This window comes from Rousettus aegyptiacus, unplaced genomic scaffold (assembly GCF_014176215.1).
Source record: "Rousettus aegyptiacus isolate mRouAeg1 unplaced genomic scaffold, mRouAeg1.p scaffold_m13_p_5, whole genome shotgun sequence".
NCBI classification, from domain to species: domain Eukaryota; kingdom Metazoa; phylum Chordata; class Mammalia; order Chiroptera; family Pteropodidae; genus Rousettus; species Rousettus aegyptiacus.
This window is the reverse complement of record NW_023416308.1, coordinates 30,218,629-30,242,618: the sequence shown is the minus strand read 5'-3', so window position 1 is coordinate 30,242,618 and position 23,990 is coordinate 30,218,629. Positions and strand designations below refer to the sequence as shown.

The 23,990-nt window shown below is 43.3% G+C and overlaps 2 protein-coding genes and 1 pseudogene across 3 annotated transcripts in view; 2 read left to right on the top strand and 1 right to left on the bottom strand.

Moving 5' to 3' along the window:
- Nucleotides 1-1,369, bottom strand: part of NCAPD3 (non-SMC condensin II complex subunit D3) — a 54,642-nt gene extending 53,273 nt beyond the window's left edge. For both annotated transcript variants that reach the window (XM_016156504.2, XM_016156503.2), the window contains exon 1: nt 1,041-1,369. Coding sequence is in view for 1 of the 2 variants with exons in the window: in XM_016156503.2 (XP_016011989.2) it covers nt 1,041-1,104 (64 nt within the window). In the remaining variant the exon portion in view is untranslated. The remainder of the gene's footprint in view (nt 1-1,040) is intronic.
- A 784-nt stretch (nt 1,370-2,153) lies between these two features.
- VPS26B (VPS26, retromer complex component B) lies at nt 2,154-23,101 on the top strand. Its single transcript, XM_016156534.2, has 6 exons — nt 2,154-2,452; nt 11,154-11,310; nt 16,605-16,769; nt 19,259-19,434; nt 21,123-21,265; nt 21,695-23,101. The coding sequence occupies exons 1-6, from the start codon at nt 2,230-2,232 to the stop codon at nt 21,839-21,841; spliced, it is 1,011 nt and encodes a 336-aa protein (XP_016012020.1). The 5' UTR covers nt 2,154-2,229; the 3' UTR covers nt 21,842-23,101.
- Nucleotides 7,543-7,661, top strand: LOC118603640 (annotated as a pseudogene).
- Nucleotides 23,102-23,990: the final 889 nt, after the last annotated feature.

Genomic DNA, 23,990 nt, shown 5'->3' with positions numbered 1-23,990 from the left:
TCATAATTCTCCCATTTACTTTATAAACATTTTAAATGCATATTTTAAATGTATATCAGTATTTCTGACCCAATTTCTGGATCACAGCTACCAAATCCCAAAAGAAATGATATGGTGTCAGGAAATCATTAAATTCAATAAACAACAGCTATTACTATTTTTACAATGGATGAGTGTTAAAATAGTAATAGACATGTAAAAACTAGAAAGCACAATAAAAAATATTACTGGGGGAGGGGTAGGGACAGAGGTGAGAAAGATGGCAAAGGTGGGAAGGATGATTCTTTATTTGGACCTAAACATGGTAGTTTACCAGGGAAAGAAATGCAGAGAAGTGTATCCCAGAGAGAACTGCAAAGGTTAAGAAAGTATAACTTGTTTGGAAATGAACAAAATAGTTACAGCACAAAGATTAAAAGTGCAGGGTGAGAGTTATCATTAGTACTTATTCAACAGTTACTATGTACCAGGAACTAGATTAATCTTCACAAAATTGCTGTGAAGTAGATATAATCCCCATTTGACAGACAAGAAAAGCAAGTGTTAGCAAGGTTAAGCAACTTGTCCATGGATACTAAGCGGTAGAGCCAGTATCACTGACTCTAAAGATTATGCTCTTGGAAAAGACTGCAGCGGATGGTGAAGGCTCTTATGTGGCAGGCCAAAGATTTGGTCATTCATTTAGGCAACGAACGGGGATTAAAGGGTTAAAGACTTGACAGGTCACATTTGTGTTTTCAAAAGTGATCCTGGTAAAGGCGTACAAATTTGCAGAGTAAGAAGGCCGAAAAAACAAATTCAAAATAACTAAATGATATAGGCCCACATAAGCTCTTTTTTAAAACGTCACTTTACAGAACTGAGCCCCTATTCTTGACCCAGCTCACCAACGTCCTGGGGTGCACAAACCTGGAGGGCCCAGACCGTGCTCAGAGCCGAGCTCCCCACCCCCACTCCACCCCAGGCCCAGGCTGAAAAGCACTGCAGGCGCAAAGCACCACAGCCCAGCCTCCCCGAGACTCGAGGCCTCGTCTCCTCACCCGGGCTGAGATCCAACGGGCACCAGGGCTGCAGGCCGCTCCCAAGGCCCGGCAGCGCCACCATTATCGCCCAGAAACCCGCTCGCCTCCGCTGTGGTCAACTTTCAAAGCTCGCTCCCGCGCGCGCTCCGAGCCGTTCCTGAGGACCAGTCACAACATGTAGAATTTCTCACCGACCAATCATCGCACCAAGCCAGTTTCATTTCATTAACCAATCAGCTAGGTCTTCTGTCGCTTACGCCAAGAATGGGGATGGCCAAAGACTAGATAAGCCAAAGTTCCACGAGGTGATTTTTTAGCTTTCCCTTTATAGTATTACTTAAATTCTAACAGCACCCTTCCTGCTTCGTTTTTCTTAAATGGGAGGGCACCTTAACGAGAATTGAGAAAAGATACTTCCTGTAATAATTGTTACCTTTGCCCCCTTGTCCAGTGACATTTCGCATGCGTGTCAAAGGGCTACCTCTATGCCATCAAACAGCAGTCGAATGTCGTACAGATCCGAATGTGGATGATAGACTATTGTTTATCGAACTAAAACAATGAAGGAAAATCAAGGGGGAAACGCATTCAGAAGGGACATCTGCAGATCTGTTAATTTTACGGAACGAGTGGGCCCAAATTCTGGAAAGAGGCCGTAGCTACCATGTCAACTAAGGGAAAGACTAGCTGCCCTTCTTCCACTGCACAAGCGCAATGAGCACAACTCCCTGCAGACCGATGGCAAAAAGCTACAGAGGCCGAGGCGTGCGCATGCGCGGGGCGTCTCCAGCGCGTCGCGGCTATGTCACTAGACAGCCGCCTCTCCCCAGCCCCAGCCCCTCGCGCGGAGCAGCTGGAGCAGCTCTGGGCGTCGCACCCCGGGAGGCTGGGCAGGCTCGCTCCGCCGCTCAGCCCCGCAACGCACCCGGTGGGCTGCAGCGGCCAGCACGCCTGGGCTCTGTACCGCCCCCTTAGAATTGCTTCGCAGCCTTTGCTCTCACCGCCGCCGGCTGCTAACGCCCGCTTGGGACTGGCGGGCCGCGGTGCATCGGTGCTCTGGGCGCCCAGCTGGCTCTGCCCTGCCCTGCCCTCCCAGTGAAGAAACGATTCTTGTCTCGACCCACGCCTGGCCGCGCTTCCAGCCCGCTGATCTTCCCTTAGGGCAGCCCCAGCCCAGGAGAGCCCGGCCCGCCCAGCCGGCGGCGAGATGAGCTTCTTTGGCTTCGGGCAGAGCGTGGAGGTAGAGATCGTGCTGAGTGATGCGGAGAGTAGGAAGCGTGCCGAGCACAAAACCGAGGACGGGAAGAAGGAAAAGTATTTCCTCTTCTACGATGGAGAGACGGTGTCCGGGAAGGTGAGCCTCTCACTAAAGCACCCCAACAAGCGGCTGGAGCACCAGGGCATAAAGATCGAGTTCATCGGGCAGATAGGTAAGTCGGTGCTTAGGGCCTTCCTCCCTGGCTGCGTCTGCCAGCCAGGTGCCCACTCGGGGTTGGTCGGGGGTTCCAGGCAGCTCTGCCGAGGCCTGTGGGAGCCCCTAGTCCCCAGCTGTCTGAGGCCCGACCGCCTGTGGCTAACCCTGCGTTACCGTCTTCTCTGCCAAAAAAGACAGCACCGCACGAGGGGTGTGGGTGCTGAGGACCCCGGGGGCGTCCCTACTGAGCCAGGTCGTGGTGGGTACCCTGCCCCAGAATGCTCCAGGTGTTACTTAAATATGCCGCTCAGCTTGGCTTCCTGCCTACAGGATTTTGGAGTGACATGCTCCTGCCTTAGCTTGCAGGTGGGTTTGTTACCGGTAGACGTTCTTCCAGTATTGCTTCTGCCTTCCTCTGGCCCTGTTAAGCTGTACTCTTACCCACCCCTTGTTTCTTTAGGTGTGATCTGGAAGTGATGGGTCACCAGTGTCTCATATTTCACCTTATCTCTGAGCTTCCTATCTTTATATTTGTTTTGAGAAAGAAGACCTGCAGTCTTCAGACTCAGTCTTTCTGTCTATAGCCTGTATTTCTAAGGCTTCTTTATTAGAATGTTAGTTTTCAATTGATTCATTTTCTCTTTAAAGACAAAGAAATGGTGCTCCTAAGACTAAAATTTAATGACCAAAATTTCTCAGTGCTCCATCAGTCTTTAAGTATAATTATTAATAACTAGAACTAGACAGTAAAAGGCAATAACAATAAAAAAGGTTTGAGAAGCTGCCAGTTAAGATGCAGTTGTCTCCAATTCTAAGACAATTTGGAATCTTGTGTTCATTAAAACTCTCAGGTTTTTCTGAAATAAATTGTTTTTGTCATTAGGTCAGGAGTAGATTCTCAGTAAATACCCTTGTGGGCTGAAAAACCTCTGGCGGAAATTCATACCCTATACCACAAGCTGCATGTGTAACTCTGTTGTTAGGGACTTACTGGGAAAGATTGTTAAATGCTCTCTCGCGTCCTCAGAGTTCAGCAAAGAATTTGTTCTCTCCCTTTTACAGGGACAGGAAACCTGGGCCCAGTGTCTGCAGTCAGTGTTCAGCCTGAAGTATTTGCCTGCAGCATTTAAGAGAATGAAATCAGGTTGAAGACTGGCTGATCTACAGGAATTTTTTATTGTTATTTCAAATCCAGAATATGACCTTTTATGTACCAGAAAGGGGTCTTAAGAGTGATTTTCATACCCTCTGCACTTCTGCTTCTAGCTTAGATGGGATTTCTCAACAGCATGCTGTTGACATTTTGGGCCTGATAATTCTTTGTTGATGTAGCATGTTTAGCAGTGTCTCTAATCTCTACCCACCTAATACCAGAAGCACCTTCCAGTTGTAACCTCAAAAATGTTTAAAGATACTGCCTTATGTCCCCTGAGGGTAAAATTCTCCCTAGTAAAGAGCCACTGAGTAGATAGGAGGAATCCAAAGCATTTTATGCTAAGCGAAACATGAGTAGTCAAGAAGTCCTTGCCTACTTAGAATTAGTACTTTCAAGTAGTACTTTTAACATTGTTGCATGGGTTCTTTGACTCTAATAGGAGTGTAGACAAGCAGGTTTAGCTTATATCTATACCATCATTTCAGGTGGCAATACTTTGTCAATAAGTGAAAGATAACCAGTAGGTCTGCTGCCCCAGCAATACTGAAGAGCTGTTCAGGGGGAATGGTATTTATGCCTTCTTCTATAACTGAAAGGGAATTGAGGAAACTGCTTTCTGTCCCTGCCCTGCCTGGTTTCTTGTCTAACCCTTGAATCCCAGAACAGCATTTCTGCTAAGTTTTCTCAGATTCTTTTATTGCTTCCATTGATAACTCTTCCTGGGCCACTGAGCACTATGGACTGATATGAGGATGTTGCGATGTCAAAAGATCATGCTTCGTGCAGAGAGTATGGTATATCTATGTCATGTGCTTAAGACAGTCTGTGATATCACCTCAAGGCAATAGCGTATGGCTTGTGAGTAATTTTGCTGAAGTTGTGGTCTTGTGGTTTTCTCCTTCATCGCACTCTGACTGTGTATCAACTGGGTGGAACTTTGGTGACGTTTTAAAGATCTTGCTGTATGGTTGACAGACAGAATGGCACTTACTCTGGAGGAGTAACAAAATTGATATCATTGTGCTCTGTTCACCATCCTTATTGATTTCCTTTTTAACTCAAAAATTTTATCAACCATAATCCCTTGAGTTTGGTTCTCTTTTCCTTCCTCTCTCTGTCTCTCCTTCTTTTCCTTTCGTTCTTCCTGGGGGTTGTTCTTAGCTTGAAAATGAAGGGATTTATGTAATTAACCTTCTTATTCTTATGAGTAATTTATTTTTTTTCCTGATCAAAGTGTTTTTGTTCCATGTGTGTATTCATTAGAAGGACAATATGACACATGCTTGAGGGTCAAGCAGACTGGGTGATGTAAATTAGATAAGGCTCAGTAATAATACAGAATTTGCTAGGGTCTTATGAGGACTAGAGATACATGAAGTGGAGAGCTTGATACATGTAGTAGGTACTCAGTCAAAGGGAGTTAGGATGATCGTCATTTTCTCTTTCTGTTAATTGGATCTTTCGGGACGTTTCCAGAGTCTAGCCTTTTAAAACACTTCTCTTTGCCAACACCCCTGATTCCTGTGCAGACCGTCCATGGGGAATGTTCACACCAGGTTAGCTTCCCCTTTGGTCTGCCCGTCTGCCTCCCCACATTTCCTCCTCAGTGTCTTCTCCTGGAAGGTACAATAGCCCAAGTAAAACTGTGTGGAAGGGATTCTGCACAGGGACTTTGCAGAGACAGCCAGTTGGACCTCTTTGGACCCCATTCCTTGTAAGTGACCAGGCCATGCTCAGAAAAGCTTCTATCTCAATCTTGGTTTTGAAGATAGGCAGTAAGAGGGGTAACTTTTGTCCCTGGTCCTTTCTCACTCTATAACTTATTCAGGCAATCTCCTCTGCACCCATGATTTCAGTGACTTATATTCTCATGACTCCCAAATTCTTTCTTTATTCAGACCTGAATGCCCCACCCCACAGGTTTCTCAAAGATGCATCTAAAACAGAAACCTCTTTCTCTTTCTGCACTGGTCCAGTTGCTTCTCCTTTTTTTGTTTTTGTTTTTTGTTGTTGTTGTTCCAGAGTTCCCACCCATTTTAGCTTATGTCACTTGGGTCCATTAGCCTCAGAAATTTGGAAATCATCTTAGACTCTTCATTCCTCTTCTCATCCATTCAATTGGCTTCTAAGTTTTGGTCCTCTCCAACAACTATAATGCCTTAAATCTGTGCTTTCTCTCTGTTCTTACTGCTCTTGCCTTTATTATTTCTTATTGTGACCGTCTTCTAACTCAGTGGTCCTCAACCTTTTGGCACCAGAGACTGGTACTCCTATGAGAATCTGAGGTGCAGCTGAGGCAGTGATGCTAGTGCTAGGGAACTGCTGCAAATACAGATGAAGCTTTGCTCGCTCCCCTACTGCTCACCTCTGACTGTGCAGCCTGGTTCCTAATAGATCACAGACCAGTACTGGTCTGCGGCCTGCGGGTTGGGGACCCATGTTTTAACTGGTCTTCCTCTCTTTGTTTTCCTCTTCTCTGAGTTCATCTTCTGTAAGAGCGAACTGTCTTAAAGGCAGTTTTAACATTGTCAGACTCCTCCTTAAAATTCTTCTCGTTGATTCCCTACTGGTTAAAGGGGAAAAGATATCCAGCTCTTTCCTGAGCTGGCCCCTGCCTTTCTCTCCATTCTGATCTTTACCTCACCCTTCACCCTCACCACTTGTAGTTTCCTCAAAATATCATATTCCTTCTAGAATCTTCACATCTTCCCTTTGTATGTGAAGATCTTTCTGCAAAGTCTGGCCTTCCACCCAAGCTCTTACTCATGCTTAAACAAACATGACGGCCCAGCAAACACGACAGCCCAGAAAGCCTTCCCTGACCTCCCCAGGCTGACTTAAGCACTTCTTCCACTGCTCTGCTAGAAGCCCCATTCATACCTGTTTTCAAGCAAGATATGACAAGCTTGCGATTTTTTTTTTTTTTTAATTTGTCTTTCCCTCACTCAATTCCGACACTCTGAAAGCCAGGGAATACGTTCAGTCCATCATTAGTCTGGTGGCCCTCTAGTTTCATTGACATATAGTAGATGTTCAGTAAATATTTGCTAACTGGATAAATTGGTCAGAGCTAAGAATTTACAAAAGTTATTTTCTAGATTTTTTGTAATGTCCTCCTAGATAAACCAGAGTTATTTTAATGAAAGAAAGGGAGAGTGTAGCTTTGCTTTGCTCGTTACTGTTAAGAGGCTGGGCTTCCTGCTCGTGCTTAGGTCGGAGGCACTGATGAGTTAGGTGCACCTGAGAACTAAGATGACTCACTAACTGGCCTGCACCAACTTGCACAGCATCTTCATTGAGGGAACTAGGGTAAGGAAATGTTAAAGCCGGATGTCCGTTCACTTTTTTTGCATCTTTCATCACACCTTCTTATACCACATTAAGGCTGACATTTCCCCCGTATAATAAGAAAATAAGAGTTATCAGAACTGTGGTCCATTCATTTCTGCACTGACTGCTCAGATTTTGCAGTTTGAATTTTGCTTCCCTGAGAGTATAATAAGTTCTTATTTATTCACTTGTGTCGTAGGTGTATTTCTTTTATCCTCAGGAAGTTTTTGAGCTGTATTGGGATTCTTCCTGCACTTTGCATGCTTTTTCTGATGGCTTGGTCTGTGTTCTATCAATGCCAACAAAGGTGTGGTGAGGGCATCTCCTGTGTCTCTAGCAGCTAATAACCCACATTTTTAGAAGAGTGCAGTGAGATATATAAGAAGCATTGGGGGAAGTTCTGTCATTGATAGAAGGAGGAGAAACCATTTTCCAGCTGGGATCACCTGGAGAACACTGGTAGAGTATGTAAGGCACATCCAGGCCACCTTGGTGACTAATGAATGGGGTTAAATAAAGCAAAAGTAATTAGAAAGTTGAACTTGCAGAGGAGGGCAGACGTAAACACCTTCATACTACAAAACCAAATAAATTTTTTTAAGGTTTTTAAAAGTAATGCCATCTATGGCCTTGCCACCCTGAACAAGCCCAATCTCATCTGATCTCAGAAGCTAAGCAGGGTCGGGCCTGGTTAGTACTTGGATAGGAGACCACCTAGGAAGACCAAGTGCTGTAGGCACACACACAAAAAAATAATAAGGGATTATAAGATGACAAGGTCCTTGAAATCTGTGAAGTCAACCAAGGGTTGTCTCACCTAAAATAATAATAATAATAATAATAATAATAATAATAATAATGCCACTGTATGTATCTGAAACCATTAGCACCAATCAAGCCTGTACTTCTAAAAACTTCAGAGGCTTTCTATATTTCAATTCATTCACCCATGAAATTCTAAGTAAAAGGCATATTGAAATTAAATGGATCAATTCTAGCCTATTAATAGATTATTGTGGGGCTTGGCACTGAGCTGCTATGTGCAGCCCAGGGGCGTGACGGCTCCTGCAGGTTTACCAAGGTCCAGGAGATCTGAGTGGATGTGGCTGGCATGAATCTTAACTGGGTTGCCAGTTAGCAAACACTGGCTGCGAACATCAGGGTGCAGAGGAGGCTTTTAAAGGTCTTTTCGCTCTTGCTATTAGTTTCTTCTAAGACCACCGTAGAGCCTGGATCAAACGTGGTCCTGGCCCAGCAGCAAGTCTCAGGGTGTCTTTCACAGGATGACCTTATGCTGCACAGCTGGCTCAGTTTCCTTCCAAAGTGGCAAATTCACTCCTTAGCCGTTAGTGGCAAGTTTCACCATAAAAACATCCTGACTACAAAACTCATTTCCTTCTGTAGAACTGAGAAGGCTAAAGACAGGGAAGTTACCATAACAAAAATCTTGGTCAATTCTTTTAGCTTGAAATGAGTGGTCCCTGAGGGTTTTGGCTGCATCACTGGGATGGAATAGAGTCAGTTTACCATCTCTTTAATATCCAAACAGCCTTGGATTTTCTGACTTAATTTATGTGAGAGGAGACCACACTTTCAGGCAAACAGCAAAGTAGGACTGCCATGTCTACCCCTTTGCCCCACAGTGTTTGCAAAAGCATTGCAAATGGCTTATAAATTATAAATGAAAAAGTCAACTCCAGCCCTACTCAGACTACACATTGGCCACCCTTCCATAACATGTGGTGTAGGAGCTTCTGTTGATGTGCATCCGGGATGAAGAGTGTGAAGGAAAACGTAACACTATGCAAGGAATGACCTCCCCTGCCAGAGGTCCTGGCCACAGCCAAGTTCCCCTGCTGGGTCAGGCAAACCGTTACTAGGATCCTCTGATGCTGGCAGCCTGGGGATCCTTCTCTGTTTTTCTTCTAATGTTGCCTTTGGGCTGTATAATCACATTTGTGTATTTTTCTATCCTTTTCCCATCTTTCTCTTGACTCTGGGATTTCCCATTTAAAGATCATGGACACTAGGGCTTTGTTCTGCCTACTTTTGTCCCCTGAGACTATGGCCAGAATTTAGTGCTTGGGAACTGAGGTACCAGGTTCCCCAGTTGAGGAGGGATCAGGGTCAGCATAGAAGCCAGGACCATCAACAAGGGCTCTTAGCAGTGGACCAGCAAGGAGGAGCCCTTGTGATGGCCCGGCCAGTTGCTGTGTTCCTACCCAGTCACTGCATGTCCTTTTATTGAGGGGCACAGTTATTGGATTTTAAAATGATCAAGGGGTCTCCCACCTTTCCCTATCCTTTTCTCCCATAGTTTGCAACTGTCATCTCCCATTTAGTTACTTTGTGGATTATTACTACCCAGAATGCTGCCCATTGCTGATTCCATTGTTTGTAATAGCGGATGAATCAAAGTATACTAAGAAATCAGCAACAACTATAATTACAGAATACAATGTCAATTCACATAGATGTAGCAGCACCCGTTTGGATTAACCACACTGCTACCACCTTCAAGAGTTGGGTAAATTTTAGGACAGAGCCTACTCAGCTTTAGAATCCCTCCCTGTGTGGGGGAAAACCATTCCCTATGGAAGAGGTGTGCCAGGGCCAGCTCCTAGGGCAACAAGAGGTTGATTTTGCACTCAGACCAAAAGCACCATTTGAAACCATTTTTTTCTTCTGGGCATGATTCTCGCCCAGGGCAGGGCTGGACACTGTATTGGCTCTGGGGAAGCTAGAGAACTTGTTTCTGTGACTCAAGATGACTTTGATCCAGATTGGGTCTCAGATCTTTTTCTGTCTGGGGTGGACCCAAAGCGAATGCACCTCTTTCTTGCCATCCCTGACACCTGGATAGCCCTAAGAGAGATCGTCTGCTGTGCTCTGAAGATCCGGGACCGGCCTAGCGAGCGGTTGTCCCAGATACTCCTCCTGTGGACCCATCTCTTTATCCCCAAGCAGCCAACAGCAGAAGCAGCAAGTGCACTCTGCCTGTGCCATTTTCCCAGTTGGCCTATCCTACTTCAGGTTGCAACCTAGCATAGGATTGGAGCCCAGAAATGCCAAGAGGGTGGTACCGTGGCTGTAATGTGGCCATATATAGTCGCAGTCAGTATTAAATTCATAGCTGGGGGTATAGGTGGAGGGGAGGATACCACGGAATCTGGGCATATAGGCCTTATCTCTAAAGACCATGCATACAGCAAAAGTTAGTACTAAAATAGCAAAATACAGACAGGCATAAAATAATATAGGATAAGTGGGTGACATGAACTTATAATAAAGAAATATCAAAACAATTTCCAAGGGAGGATGAATTTAAGCAATGCTTTTTAGAAATGAAAAATCTCGGCCCGCTATTATACCCCCTGAATTAAACACCAGGGGTAGAGCCAGCAATCTGTGTTTTCACAGGCCCTCCAAGTGATTCTGATGTTCACTGAACTTTGGGAACCTCTGCTTTAGATGGAGAGAATAACATTAAAACGTCCGTGTCAGATTGGCCACGTGGATTCCTTTTTGAGGGATAGTAGCAGCTAGCAGCTAATGCTTTTTGAGTATTTGCTATCTATTTGGTACTATATTCTAAGTCCTGTACCTTCCCTGCCTCCTTTAATTCCCACAAAACCTTATGATGTGGTTATGTTTTACCCTTGTTTTACTAGGTCATAGAAACAGGAGTGGGAGACCTGCTCTAATCTCAGCTCTGCAGCCAACCCTGTGCCTCTAAGCCGGTCATTTAACCATGTATGCCTCAGTTTTCTCATCTCTTAAATGGGTGATAGGACCTGTCGCAAGATTATTATCTCACAAGATTATTATAAGGGCGATATGATTAAATACCTATGAATACACTTTAAAAGCTAGAAATATATTTTTTAATGGTTTTAAGGAAATGTAGTGTGTTTGATAACGGTCACCCTGATGTATCATCTCTTTTTAACGTGCCGCCCTGATGTCCTGGAGCAGGCCAATGGTAGGTTCTTACTGTGCCACAAGATTTCTCTATATAAAACAGAAGGGTATTTAGAAAGGAGAGAGGTGGAGGGAGACCAGCATATGGGGAATGCACTGAAGGAGCAGCTCAGGAAAAGAGTGGGAGTCAAAAACAAAGGTCTATTTGTGGGGAAAGTTTTACAGAAGAGGGGTTCCTACATCCTGGAGCCCCTTGCTAGGCCCTGAGTAGCTCGGGGTCTGGTAGAGGAGGCTGATGCTCTCTCTCCAGAACTCTACTACGACCGCGGGAACCACCATGAATTTGTATCCCTGGTGAAGGACTTGGCCCGGCCTGGAGAAATTACACAGTCGCAGGCCTTCGACTTTGAATTCACCCATGTGGAGAAGCCGTATGAGTCCTACACAGGGCAGAATGTGAAGCTCCGGTAAGTTGTACCCAAAAACTGCCCCCCAAGCTTCCCCACGTGGATCCTGAAACTGTCTACATTTCTGAGGATCTTCATAAGGATACTGAGGAGGAGGACTGCTGAGAGCAGAGGTATGCTGGTAAATGTTTACCAGCAGGTTCTCTGGATGGAAAAAAGCATTTGTCAATTTCTCTAATGTAAATATTCCCTCCATGGCCAGTTCCAAGCTACCAACCTGACATCCCCCAGTGCAGAGTTGGGAAGAGAAGTACAGTAGCCATTACCCTCATATGGAGACATTAAATGTAAATTTCCCCAAGAGCAGAGAATTGTAAAATGTAGCAAAATAATTAGAAGGCAATGAGTTTTTAGTATGTTTTACCTTTGCTTTTAATGTAATTCATTTAATTATAAGTTTATATAATTTAATTTTTAATAATTGCTGTGTTTAACAACCAGTTGATAAAATTCCTGAAAATTTAACAGTCGGCATTCATACACTGGTACAAGCCGCCTCCGGCACACCACTGGCTGGGCGTCAGGACTTATTGAACCTCAGTCCAGCTCTGCCACACACCAGTACTGTGATCCTGAGTTCTGTCACTCAGCTTTCTCACTAGAAAAATGGGTAATAGATTTGGATCCTAATTCTAGATATATCCTCTCCACCTTTTCAGTGATGAGAGAATAAAACATAACATAAAGTGACTGACAAGTTCTTAAAAGAATAATAAACACGATTTAAGTACATGGGATTGTTTTCATTGTTCCAGTCTCAGAAACTGGGCATAGGGACTGATTCTGGGGCCTCTGGGGTAAAAAAAGAAAAAAAAAAAGAAAAAAAAAAGAAAAAAGAAAGAAATACAGAGCAGTCATAGCATCTTGGATGTAATCCAAGATTATATGATGTCACTGGGATAAAGCAGATATTATCCTCTGTCACTCTGGACGTCTTGTTCCAGGTCTCGATACTACCTCATAAGATCAGTTCATTCTCATCACCTGAAGGCCTAGGTCTAGGATGGTACAGAATATAGCATGACGTTTTTTCCTTTTATTTTATTTTTTATTTTTATTTTTCAATAGCCATTAACATACAATATTATATTAGTTTCAGGTGTACAACATAGTGATTAGACATTTGTATAACTTAGGAAGTGACCATCCTAATAACTCTAGTACCCATCTAACACCATAAGTAATTATTACAATATTATTGACTATATTCCCTATACTGTACTTTATATCTCCCATGACTTTTTATAACTGGCAATTTGTACTTCTTAATCCTTTTCCTTTTTCACCCGTCTCCTCAACACCCCTCCCATATGGCAACCATCAGTCTGTTCTCTTTATCTATGAGTTAATTTCTGTTTTGTTTGTTCATTTCTTTTGTTTTTTAGATTCTACGTACAGGTGAAATCATATGGCATTTGTCTCTCTGATACAGCAAGACTTTTCCTCCCTTTCTCCCTTGTCTTCCCTCTTCCTTTAGAAGAATGTTTGTAGGCTCTTCTTTTTCAGTCTTTGCAGAGAGGTCTAAACATTGACATTACTCCCGCTAAAGACAGCATTTCATAATTGCACTAAGAAAGCAGCACCTAAGCTTGGCTGTGGGATTTATTATTATTTTACTTTTTTTTTTTTTGCAGTGGATTTTTCTTAAATGTTTTTATGTCAGACAGAAAGATGTTGAAAACAGTATAGTAATTCTTAAAATGTTAAAAATAGAATTGTCATATGATCCAGCAATTTCACTTCTGGATACATATCCAAAAGTGAAAGCAAGGACTCAAACAGATATATGTATACTCATATTCACAATAGCTAAAAGGTAAATGCCATCATTGACAGATGAATAGATAAACACAATGTGGTATATACATACAATGGAATGTTTTTCAGCCTTGAAAGGGAGGGAAATCCTGTGATATGCTACTATATGGATTAATCTTAAAAACAGTATGCTAAGTGAAATAAGCCAGTCATTAGAAGACAAATACTGTATGATTTCATTTATAAGCGACAAAGTAGAATGATGGTTGCCAGAGGCCAGGGAGTTAGTGTTTAATGGAGACTGCGTTTCAGTTGAGGAAATTGAAAAAGTTCTGAAGATGGATGATGGTGATGGTTGTACAACTATGAAAGTACTTACACTTAATATTGTACACTTAATCTTGGTTAAAATGATAAATTTTATGTTAAATATATTGTAGAGGAAGAAAAAACCTTTTTCTTTTACCCATCTTAGGTTCATTGGCTTAGCTTGCAAATTAGTGACAAAAGACAGATTAGCAAGAGCAAAACAAACAAGTTTATTCACATATGCATTGTGTGTACACGCGGAACTCAAGGATAAGTAACTCAAAGAGGTGGTTAGAACTTGGGCTTATGTAAACATTTTAATAGAAAAACAATAATTTTAGAAATGATAATAAAAAAGGAAAGGGACTTGGAGATTCTAGGACAACAAATTATGGGATGGTTAACCAATGGGGGTAGACAAATGAAAAATAAGGGTCATTTTAGCAAGGTTTGTTATATAGATTTCTCTGGTGTAGTCTCTGGGCTGATGTGAATCTAGAGTTGTCTCTGATGATTAAAAATGTCCTCCTTTCCTGGAAGAGAAGGGGAGGGCCAATCATTTTTCTGGTATCTGCTTCCTCTCAGTTCCTTCCAGCTCTATATAATCCTTATGCCAGAATGTCATATTTTGGGGTGGGATACTCTGAACCCCTTATATATTTTACCACAGTAAAAAAGGAAAATAAAAGAAAGGTAGGTGTTGCAGTTGAAATTGATGAAGACTTTAGGATTCATGTTGAGAAAGAGGAGGTAAAGAAAAGAAAATTATTTAAGGGCAGTTTATAGAAGATGTAAATTCCAGATTAAGGGCTTGTATCTTATTACATAAGCAGAGAGAAAACATGACAATGATGTTTGGGGTTCTTTTTTCTTTTTTTTAGGCAGGGGAATGGTTCTATTGGAAGACGAATTTCAAGTCAATATGTGGTATGTGATGGATGAGTAGAGTGTGGAGAAAAAACAGTTTAAAGGATAGTATGAAGTCCTAAGAGTTTTGCAGAAAACATGCAGAAAAACAGGAATTTAATAAACATCAGCAGAATTTACTAGTGAGTAGAGATGCAGACAGAGGGCTATCAGGAGGAAGAGGTGATATGAAGATAAGATGATTCATCTAGTTTTAAAGTTTGGAGCACCGGCAGAATAGAGAGGTATGAAAGATCACTATACAATTGGAAATTCCATCCTGGTACTCAGGACAGAAAAATGCACTGTTGGCAATCATCTGCTCAATGATAATAACTGATATGTTTTTCAAGGAGGAAAGCTAAGGGAGAGAAGAGCTCAGGGCCTGTTGGGGGCTATTAGGGGATAGTAGGAGGTGAAGCTGTGTAATGCCCTCCTGTGGAACCATGGGAAAGCATTTCAAGGAAGATGAAGTGTTTTTAAACTCTAATGTAGAACTGACACTGAAAAAAAGGCCACTGGATTAGGCAGCTAGGAGGCTGGGTGTTATATTTTTTAGGAGGGCAGTTTCTGTTTGTGGCAACTAGGGAAGAAGCTACAGTAGTTAGAACAGGACCTCTCTGTGACAGCCATCTCTGAAGGACGGTCAAGCAAGAGTGTAAGGCCTGGAGAATGTTCTGGGGATTGATGAGTTTGGGATTTTTTATAAACTCAAAGCAAGAAGCCTTTAGCTGGAAAGAGATTGGATACATTAAGAAAATTGGAAAAGTTGGAGGTTCAAGATGCCAGACAGTAGACTTTTCTACCAAGATTCTCATATTAAAATCATTTGGGACACTTAAAAAAATATTGATGCCTCTATCCCTTTCCAGGGCAATTAAATATCAGTTATGCCTCCTGCATCAGGATTTTTAAAGCCCCTCTCCCCAGGTGATTCTGCTATGTATCCAGGTTGAGTCAGTCTGCCAGAGGGAGGAGAAAATGTCCTGAGAGTTAGAGGTGCTGTTGGAAGGAGTAAAGGATGCACAAAGATACAGACACACGTGTTTAAGCTCTAAACAAAAACACAGCACAAAGAAGAGAGAGAATTATAAATTGTAACTTGGAAGGCCTTCATCTTCTTAGTATAGTAAAAGCAGTGTCTTCCACAGAGAGGGGGAGGGAAAACCCTGGAGCCTGAGCAATTAGAAAGAGGAGCAAATGTCTTGAGGAGTGTGATGGATGTTACTGAGATGAATAAAAAGACTGCCAAGAAGCAGTGCCACACTGAAGAGAGTAGCCCAATGTGTAGTTGATCTGGTTAGCAGTTTTCTCCAGGAATGCTTGACAGTGGGGCTTATCTAAGTTTTATTTAAAAGAAAATATAATTAAAGGGTATTTCTTACTTCCTTGAGTATTAGCAGAGTTAAGTCAAGGGGACAGGCATGCTGGGGAAAGCCACACTAAAGTGGCTGGCCATAGACGTCAGGCTTGGCATACCAAAGCTGTGGCTACCAGGAGCTGTGTCTTTGTCTTCCTTCTAAATTGCCCTTTACCACAGCAACCCCCTCTCTGAAGATCCCAGTTCAGCCAGAGATTTTCTTTGTTTGTGCACAGCAGGTCCTCTCCCACTTCTGTTGCTTTCCTTATAAGATTTGTTCTCCCAAATACTCTTTTTTTCTCTCTTCCCAGTACTCAATTCCTATATCTGAATTAGCACTTTCTGTGTATTCTAACGTTTCTGTTTTTTTGTCCATCTCCCCCAGTGGACTATGAGACTATGTCTCTTATTCATTCTATGCCTAGCAGTGAACATTTGCTGAATAAATAGCTAACTTAATTTCTCCATTTCCTATTCTTCTAACTAGGAGGAACTTAAAGTGCTTAGTGATTTAATATTGTTAAATGAATGGGCATGCAGATATGAGTATAAGATAAATCCCTGTACCCAAAGAACCAGGAATTAGTTGAAATATAAAACCTGCTCACAAATACATGGCAGGTAATGGTGAGGACTGTGAAAGTCACAGGAATAATATGCTACCAGAATACAGAGCTGAGAAATCACTTTTACTTAGAGCAACATTCTTAACCCAGAGCATGGATTCAAAATGGGATTTGGGGGAAGAGGCTTTGAACTTCCTGGAATTGTAACTGCAAAATGTGTATTAGTGCATAGGTGCATTTTTTTCTGGTCCACAGAAGTAAAATCTCAAAGAAATGCAAAGCCCCAAAGGTTAACCGTCGTAAGGGGTTCTTTCAAGTGGGTCGATTTGGTGCTTAAACCTACACAGCATCTGGAAACCAGGAGTATTCCTTCACAACACATCCATCTCCTTCAGGTACTTCCTCCGAGCCACCATCAGCCGCCGCCTCAATGATGTTGTCAAAGAGATGGACATTGTAGTTCACACACTCAGCACATACCCAGAGCTGAACTCTTCCATCAAGATGGAGGTTGGGATCGAGGACTGTCTGCACATTGAGTTTGAGTACAACAAGTCCAAGTAAGCGCCTGGGGCCCCAAGTTGTCAAAGAACTGTTTAGGCAGGTTAAAATAGGTCCCGATCAGAATGCAAAGTCATGGGAGCCCCTTGCTTCTGCTCTTTCTTGGTGACATGCTGTGGGAGAGATCACAGAAATGGCACCAACAATATAAGGTGCCAGACTGGCTGAAGGTAGATTAGCCAGGAAATAAAACTGCATTGACATAAACTAAGCTATGTTAAACGAAGAAGGTAAATTTAAGTTAAACCCTATGATGTCTTTGAAAGTCAAGCTAAACTAATTTTCAGACTGTTTTGGATTCCAGGTACAGCTGTTTCCTTTTACTGCTGAGAATAATCTCAGAATGTTGTTCCATTATTATCTGTCTCCTATATACAGTATGTCTTTAGAAGGCAAAGTGAAGAAACCGAACACCGGCCGAAGCAAAAAAATACCTGGTGCCTTTTCATAAAGATCTTTAAATAACTTTATTTTAATTGGCAAGTTGGGAACCCATATATGTTTTAAACTGTGTTTACTGTTAGAACATGAAAATATTTAAGTGCTTATAAATCACAACATGTACAGTTCAAAAATGCACCATAGCATCTTTCTTATCAATATAATACAATCTTGAAAATGTTTGAAAATAAAATGCGTGAAAGTAAAAGTGTATTCTATTCACAGAGAGCTAAAAAAAAAAGTTAGAATCTATAACTAGGATTCTCCCTGTGGAAAGGCCCTTACCTCAGACCCACTTATCCAGAAGCTCAGAGTAAGGGGGCTGAACCACATGGCCTCCTGCAAAGGGGTTAGGAATAAGGTTCTTTTACACCAAGAACATAGGTGCTTCCTGTAATGGGTGAGAAAAAGGTGTTTTGTTTTGTTTTTTCCACCTGCTCCCTGGCCTGGAACCAAGTTGAGGCGTCGGTAAAATGACCACTATGATCCAGAACAGGCCCTTGCATGGCCTGGTGTTCACCTATGGAATGGGGTGCGATGAGTTGGGAGGAAGGTTTATCTGGGCCCACAGGGACGTGTAAAGGAACGAGCTTCTTCCCCTTTCTTCTCACAGTTTCGGGGCTCTGTGGGCCTCCTGCCCACCAACACCCCAGGCACCTGACAAAGTAGTTGGCTGGCAGGTATTGCCACTTTGTAGGAGTTCAGAATAGCTATCAGTCAGCAATGTGTTCACAACCAAATTTAGTATATGAAAGGCACTTTTGAGAGTCAGTTACGTGATGTCAAGGGCTGGATACTGCCAGGCTCTGGCACTGCTCTATATAATATAACAAAGAGCCCAGCACTTGGAATCATGTCCTATTCTACCACTAAGGAGTAGAGCTAAAGTTAGCAGGTATTAACATTTTTGCACTTTGGGTTTCCGAAAAATGAGGGGCTTGGATCAGGTTAGTGGATATTAAACACACACACAGTACAAGCGAAGTGAGAGAGCTTGCAGCCAGGGCCTTAGGCTCTCCACAAGAGCAGCTCTTTTATGTGCCTACATATCGGTGTTTCTGTCTGTGATTCCATGTAGAATAAAGAAATGTTCAATTGATTAAAGTTGAAAACCCCCTAGAATCTCTGATCTCTAAGCATTTCTTCTGAAATGCTGTAAGTGGCCTACATTCTGCTTTCGTAAGTGTTCTTAGGTTATCTACTTAGAGCCTCCATAGTCTTTGCAATTAGATTATTAGTGGAAAAGTGGCATGAAATAATGTGGAGAACACAAGCCTGGAAATTAGAAACTTGGCTTCATATCCTGTGTCTATCCCCTACTCAAATCCTGGTTAAATTACTTCAAACTTCCTTTTCTTCACCTGTTGTGTTAGGAGGTTAATTCCAAAGTCCTTGCCAACACTCATGTGCTATGATTCTGAGCTTCAGATTTTGCTCTCTGCCTGCCATGCCTTCTACTGGGCTATAGACATGCAGACCACCAGCACTACTGCCTGACCCAGAGAAAAGCACTATGCGATGTGACCGTATTCCTAACAGCTCACACAGCAGAAGCCCTGAGAGAAGGTGTGGGTGGAGTGTGATGCGTGCATCTTGCTCTGCTGCTCCTGCCTGGCCTGTCAGGTCCACTACACGCAAAACTGCTACGGGACATCAAGGCCCAGTTCCTGAAAGACATTTTGTGGAGCTCAGAGAGGAAAAGCAAGACCTGGTTTTTGCATTTGTGGGACTGGCCTCTCATATATGAGGATATCTAAAAAAAAACAAACACAAAACATATAAATGAAGTTACAGGGCTTGAGCAGATAAATCAGATGAGCAAACATGAATGGGTGATGAAACATGCAGGGAAAACATCCTTTGAGTTGTATATGGAAGAATGGAAGGGACAGAAATTACTTTGATTCAAGTAAAGAACATGGTGAGAAATCAGTCTATAATGGAAATATGGATGGCAATATGGGCAAGTGTGCACCAACTCCATCTTTAGCCAACATGCAGTGCCCAGTACCCTCTCCAGAGACTATCTTTATTTTCTCTTCCCCAGATACCACTTGAAAGACGTCATTGTAGGGAAGATATACTTCTTGCTGGTGAGAATCAAAATCAAGCACATGGAGATAGACATTATCAAGCGGGAAACAACGGGCACAGGCCCCAATGTGTACCATGAAAACGACACAATAGCCAAGTATGAGATCATGGACGGAGCACCAGTGAGAGGTGAGCCTCATGGCCCCCACAATCCGTAGCCACCTCACCTTTTCTCTGTTAAAGTGAGATTTCTATTAACCTATAATTTCTTAATCTCTAACTGTACGCTGGGGTCTCAGTAAGGAGGAAAAAGAGGGCTTGAGTCTGTGGAACTCAACTTCTCCCCTATCTTCACCCAGAAGACCATAAGAGCTCTATTTTCATCTTGTTTATATAGTGAGCTTGTGGTACTAGAGATTGAATCTTGAGTTATGCCTGTTAAAACAAACAAACAAAAAAAGTTTGCAAAATACCAGTTTAGCAGATATAGTTTGAATATTTTCTTACTTTTTCCTGTCGACATTCTGACATTCTTTGCTGCTAGGAGGCAAAAGATTGATACAGAAGAGTCATTTTGTTACCTAGTTCTAGCTCTGATAAAACTTTGCATTCTCTGAATTCATTCACCAAGTATATATACCGCAGCCAGCACTACTAGAGGCTACAGACAGCACTAAGAACTGGACAGGAAAAGTCCTCTCCCCATTCCCAACAGAGCTAACGTTACATCTGAGATGGGTGGAGTTGAAAGCTATGTTATTTGGGGAATCTATATGATTATTTGGAAGTAACCATCATTTACATTCTTCATTGGCTCTGCCGAACCTGACGATAAAGAATGTATTTTTTCGTTTAGAAGTGCTTGGTGATGCCAAGATTTTATTCAGTGTATTCCCGCCTTCTGTTACATGTAGAAGGAGGAGTATCATAAATTTAGCAACCCAGAACACTGGAGACAATGACAGCATATCCTTGAGTGTCACCATTCCAGGTCCTTGAGGGGATAGGACTTAGCTCTCCTGATTCTATGTTCCATTTTTTCAACAGCTATGCACATTGAACCAATTGTCATTTTCCCTGTGCAAATGAAATGGGACACTGAGAAACAATACAAAAACAGCAGATAATTAAAAAGATCATTTATATTTAGCTTTAGACTCCATTGTAGGTTTGGCCTTTCTCAGTAGAATTATTGCCCTAATTTTGTTGCACTTACAGTAGGAAAGGCACAGTGTTAGAGCTGGGGGCGGTGAGGGGTGGTATAAAATATTACATAGTCTGTTTCCGTAATTTTTCACATGAGAAAATTAAGGTCCAGAGAAAGCGACAGACTTACTCAGAATTCACACAACTGGTTAATGGAGAACTGGGACTAGAATGAGGATTTTCCATTTCTCAGAACATTATACCATCCTGCCAATCCATCTTAGAGTGGAGATGTATTTTGGAGAGCATACACTAATTAGGATGGAGGAAAGTAGCATCAAAATTGCTGGGTAACTTTCTAAGTTAGCTGGGGTCTGACAATTGGCTCTTGAAAAGCCAATAACTAGATATATTACATGTGATCAAAAAGATGCTTGACAGTGATATCCCTGTGCAGTTCATCTCCACTGTGACTTGCAGGTCCCTGTGAGGGGATGGTGAGAAAAGGACATTTAGAAGACACAACCAGACCTGGAATGGAATTGCAGAATCACATTTTTGCTTCAGCAAGTCATTGGTCATTAGGATGCAGCTCCCCATAAGGCAAAAGCATTTGCTTAAGTGTTCCATGTCGTGCTCAGGTGACACCTCCCTGCTCTGGTCAGAGTGACTTGGTGTAAGGTAGAGTGCTCACTTTGTCCCTTGCTTTGATTCCTGCTTGGCCCTTACAGGAGAGTCCATCCCGATCCGGCTCTTCCTGGCAGGCTACGAGCTCACTCCCACCATGCGGGACATCAACAAGAAGTTCTCTGTGCGCTATTACCTCAACCTGGTGCTGATAGACGAGGAGGAACGGCGCTACTTCAAACAGCAGGTGAGGCCTGGGTACCTCCTCCAGACCCCTGGAAGCCCTAGCAACAGAACAGTAACAGCATCATCTGCAAAGATCAGGCTTTGTATCTGACGTGTTAAGGAGAATAGTACTTGTCTCCATGCCACTTATTGGTTTACCAAGAGGTGGAAACCCTGGGTTACCTAGAGTCCCACAGCAAGAATGAGGGTTCCCAGTTGATACCTACAGTCTGCTTTCTTGGGCCCAACCCCAGCAACCACTCTGCCTTTCTGGCCACACCATCCAAAGAAGCTCTGGGGACAGGAAGGTACGGATGGCTGTTACCTTTGATGAGAAGTAAGCAGAGGCGGATTTTGCCTAAGAATCCCCAGGAGAAAGCTGGAGCCTCTGGGAAATCCATCTCCACACCATTCTTTCATGGTGTCACTTTGCTTCCTCCCAATTCTACAGGAGGTGGTGTTGTGGCGGAAGGGCGACATCGTGCGGAAGAGCATGTCCCACCAGGCAGCCATTGCCTCACAGCGCTTCGAGGGCACAACCTCCCTGGGTGAAGTGCGGACCCCCAGCCAGCTGTCTGACAACAACTGCAGGCAGTAGGCCCCAGGGCCAAGAGTTGCTGGGCTTCCACTCACCAACCCCGTCTACCAGACACCAGCAGCTGGTGGGGTGGGGGCAGGGAGGGACAGTGTGATGCTCAGCTGGCCTGTCACTTGCAACCTGAAAACAAATCATGATTTTGACTTAAATTCCTTTTTCCGAAGAACCTAAGGGGCTTGGGCTGGGAAGCAGTGTCCCTGGGATTCTGCAGCTAATATGGGAATAGTGAGAGGTAGCATCCCAGAAGCTGTGTCTCTAGGAAAAGAGCCTTCTATCGAGGCCTTGCACATAAGCTGCCTCGCATCGTATTGGAGAGCAGAGTGCCGGCATCTTCAGCTCTGGCCCTCTGGCTTTCCGATACAAGATCTGACCCATGTCCCTGAGATTCTGAGCTGCCACCGGGGCCCCGGGCAGTCATGTCTTGTCCTCCCATGAGTCCTTGAGGTAGTGGTAGAAGGAGCTGGGCCCCATCCTAAGTGGCCAGGGGGAGACTCAAGATCAGAAAGCTACCTCTTTGGGAATCTCGGATGTGGTGCTTTTGATATTTCCACAAGCCACCTCCTTTCTGGCCTTTCTCTCCCTGCTGGGATCCAGGCACCTACCTTCTCCATCTTATATGGATTCTTGTCAGTAATATCCTGGAATAGAAGCCTGTGGAAGGGCCTTTAGCTGATTGTCCCCTCACCTTTGAGAAGTTCTGACACAGAGACACTCTGGGGTCAGTGTTATGCATGGATGGCAGCAGGGTTAAACACAGGACGCCAAGCCAGTCCACTGAGGAAGTATGATAACTGCACATGGTAGCTGTCTGTCTTCACCATGTGTCTCCATTCATCAGCCCTGAGTGTTGGGTGGTTTTAGGGTATTGTTCTATATGCCCCCGAAAGTCTACAGGAGCATCTATTTCCTTCAAGAACAGATCCCAAGAAGGAGCCTTGATCTCTTTGCTTCCCTGTGTGTTGAGTAGATCCTCATCACTCCTTGTTCTTCATTTAATTTCAGAAAATCGGGGCTGGGTTTCAAACAATTGAAAATTTTGTTCTTATTGCTACCCAAGCTCTTTCATTCCCTACTTAAACCTAAGAATTAAGGGAGAGCAATGAGGTACTCAGCAGAAGACTGCTGCACAACTTCGGAGTAATTCTGCTTGCCAAATTATGTCTTCATCTTCACCAGTTGGCTGAGCAGAGTTTAGGACCATTGGTGTTTTTGTTTAAAAACACATGAATAAAAACTGTTATGGATATTCTTTTTATACTAGAGGCGAGGGGTTTCCTTCTGTTGTGCTGTGCTTGGGTTTGTTGTAGTAAGTGTTGAGATCCTTTTCTGCCTCATCTGGAAGTGACCAGGAATTACTCTCCTGTTGGCCTCCTTTCCCTTCTAGGGAGAAGACCATGCAGACCCCACTGGCCAATAAGTACATTTGGCAGTGTCATTACTCTGTAATTAGGAAGGCAGAGGGTTGGTACCTGTATCATCTTTTAGTTAGTGTGGAAAACGGGAACTTCTCTTTTCTTCAAAGATCAGTACAATCATGGGCCTGGGCATGGGCTTATGGGTCAGCACTGAGACTTGAGGGAAGGGCATTTGGGATAACACTTGGGGTTGACTGGGCACAGCTGAACCAAGGAAGGCCCTTATGCTGGAACCCAAGTTCAGGTGTGATGGACAATCCCCATGGGAACAGGATGACTCATTCAGCTGCCCCTGCATTTTCAAAGTTGGGGCTTAAGTGTACGGTGAAAGCAGTGCCGGAGCCAGCCGGCTGAGATCGAACAGCACCTGAAAGAGGGGGGTGAAGCCTAAGGGAAAAAAGAGAAGACAGAAAAGATCTTTCTGGGAGGGCATACAGTCAGACCTGCAGCCCCGAGTTTATTTAGCATAGCCTATTTATGTGATTATTGGATACCATAATCAATCACTACGTTACCATAGCAAAGCATACCGTACATATCTATAACAATGCTTGTCAATTACATATGATCATACATTAGCCCTGTTTCCAAGATTGTAAAACATTCTGTTACCTTCAAAGGTGAGTTTACGAGGCTCACCAAGGTAACTCAACTTCCTGTTTCCTAGAACCATTGTTTAAGCAAACTCGGTGGCCATGTTATGGCTTCTAGCTACGTGACTTCTTCAGTGCCTC

Excerpts from the sequence above, each read along its gene's own strand:
- VPS26B (XM_016156534.2), top strand. The coding sequence starts at position 2,230 with ATGAGCTTCTTTGGCTTCGGGCAGAGCGTGGAGGTAGAGATCGTGCTG. Across the intron at positions 2,453-11,153 it reads CGAGTTCATCGGGCAGATAG|AACTCTACTACGACCGCGGG; the intron begins GTAAGTCGGTGC and ends CTCTCTCTCCAG. Across the intron at positions 19,435-21,122 it reads GGACGGAGCACCAGTGAGAG|GAGAGTCCATCCCGATCCGG; the intron begins GTGAGCCTCATG and ends TGGCCCTTACAG.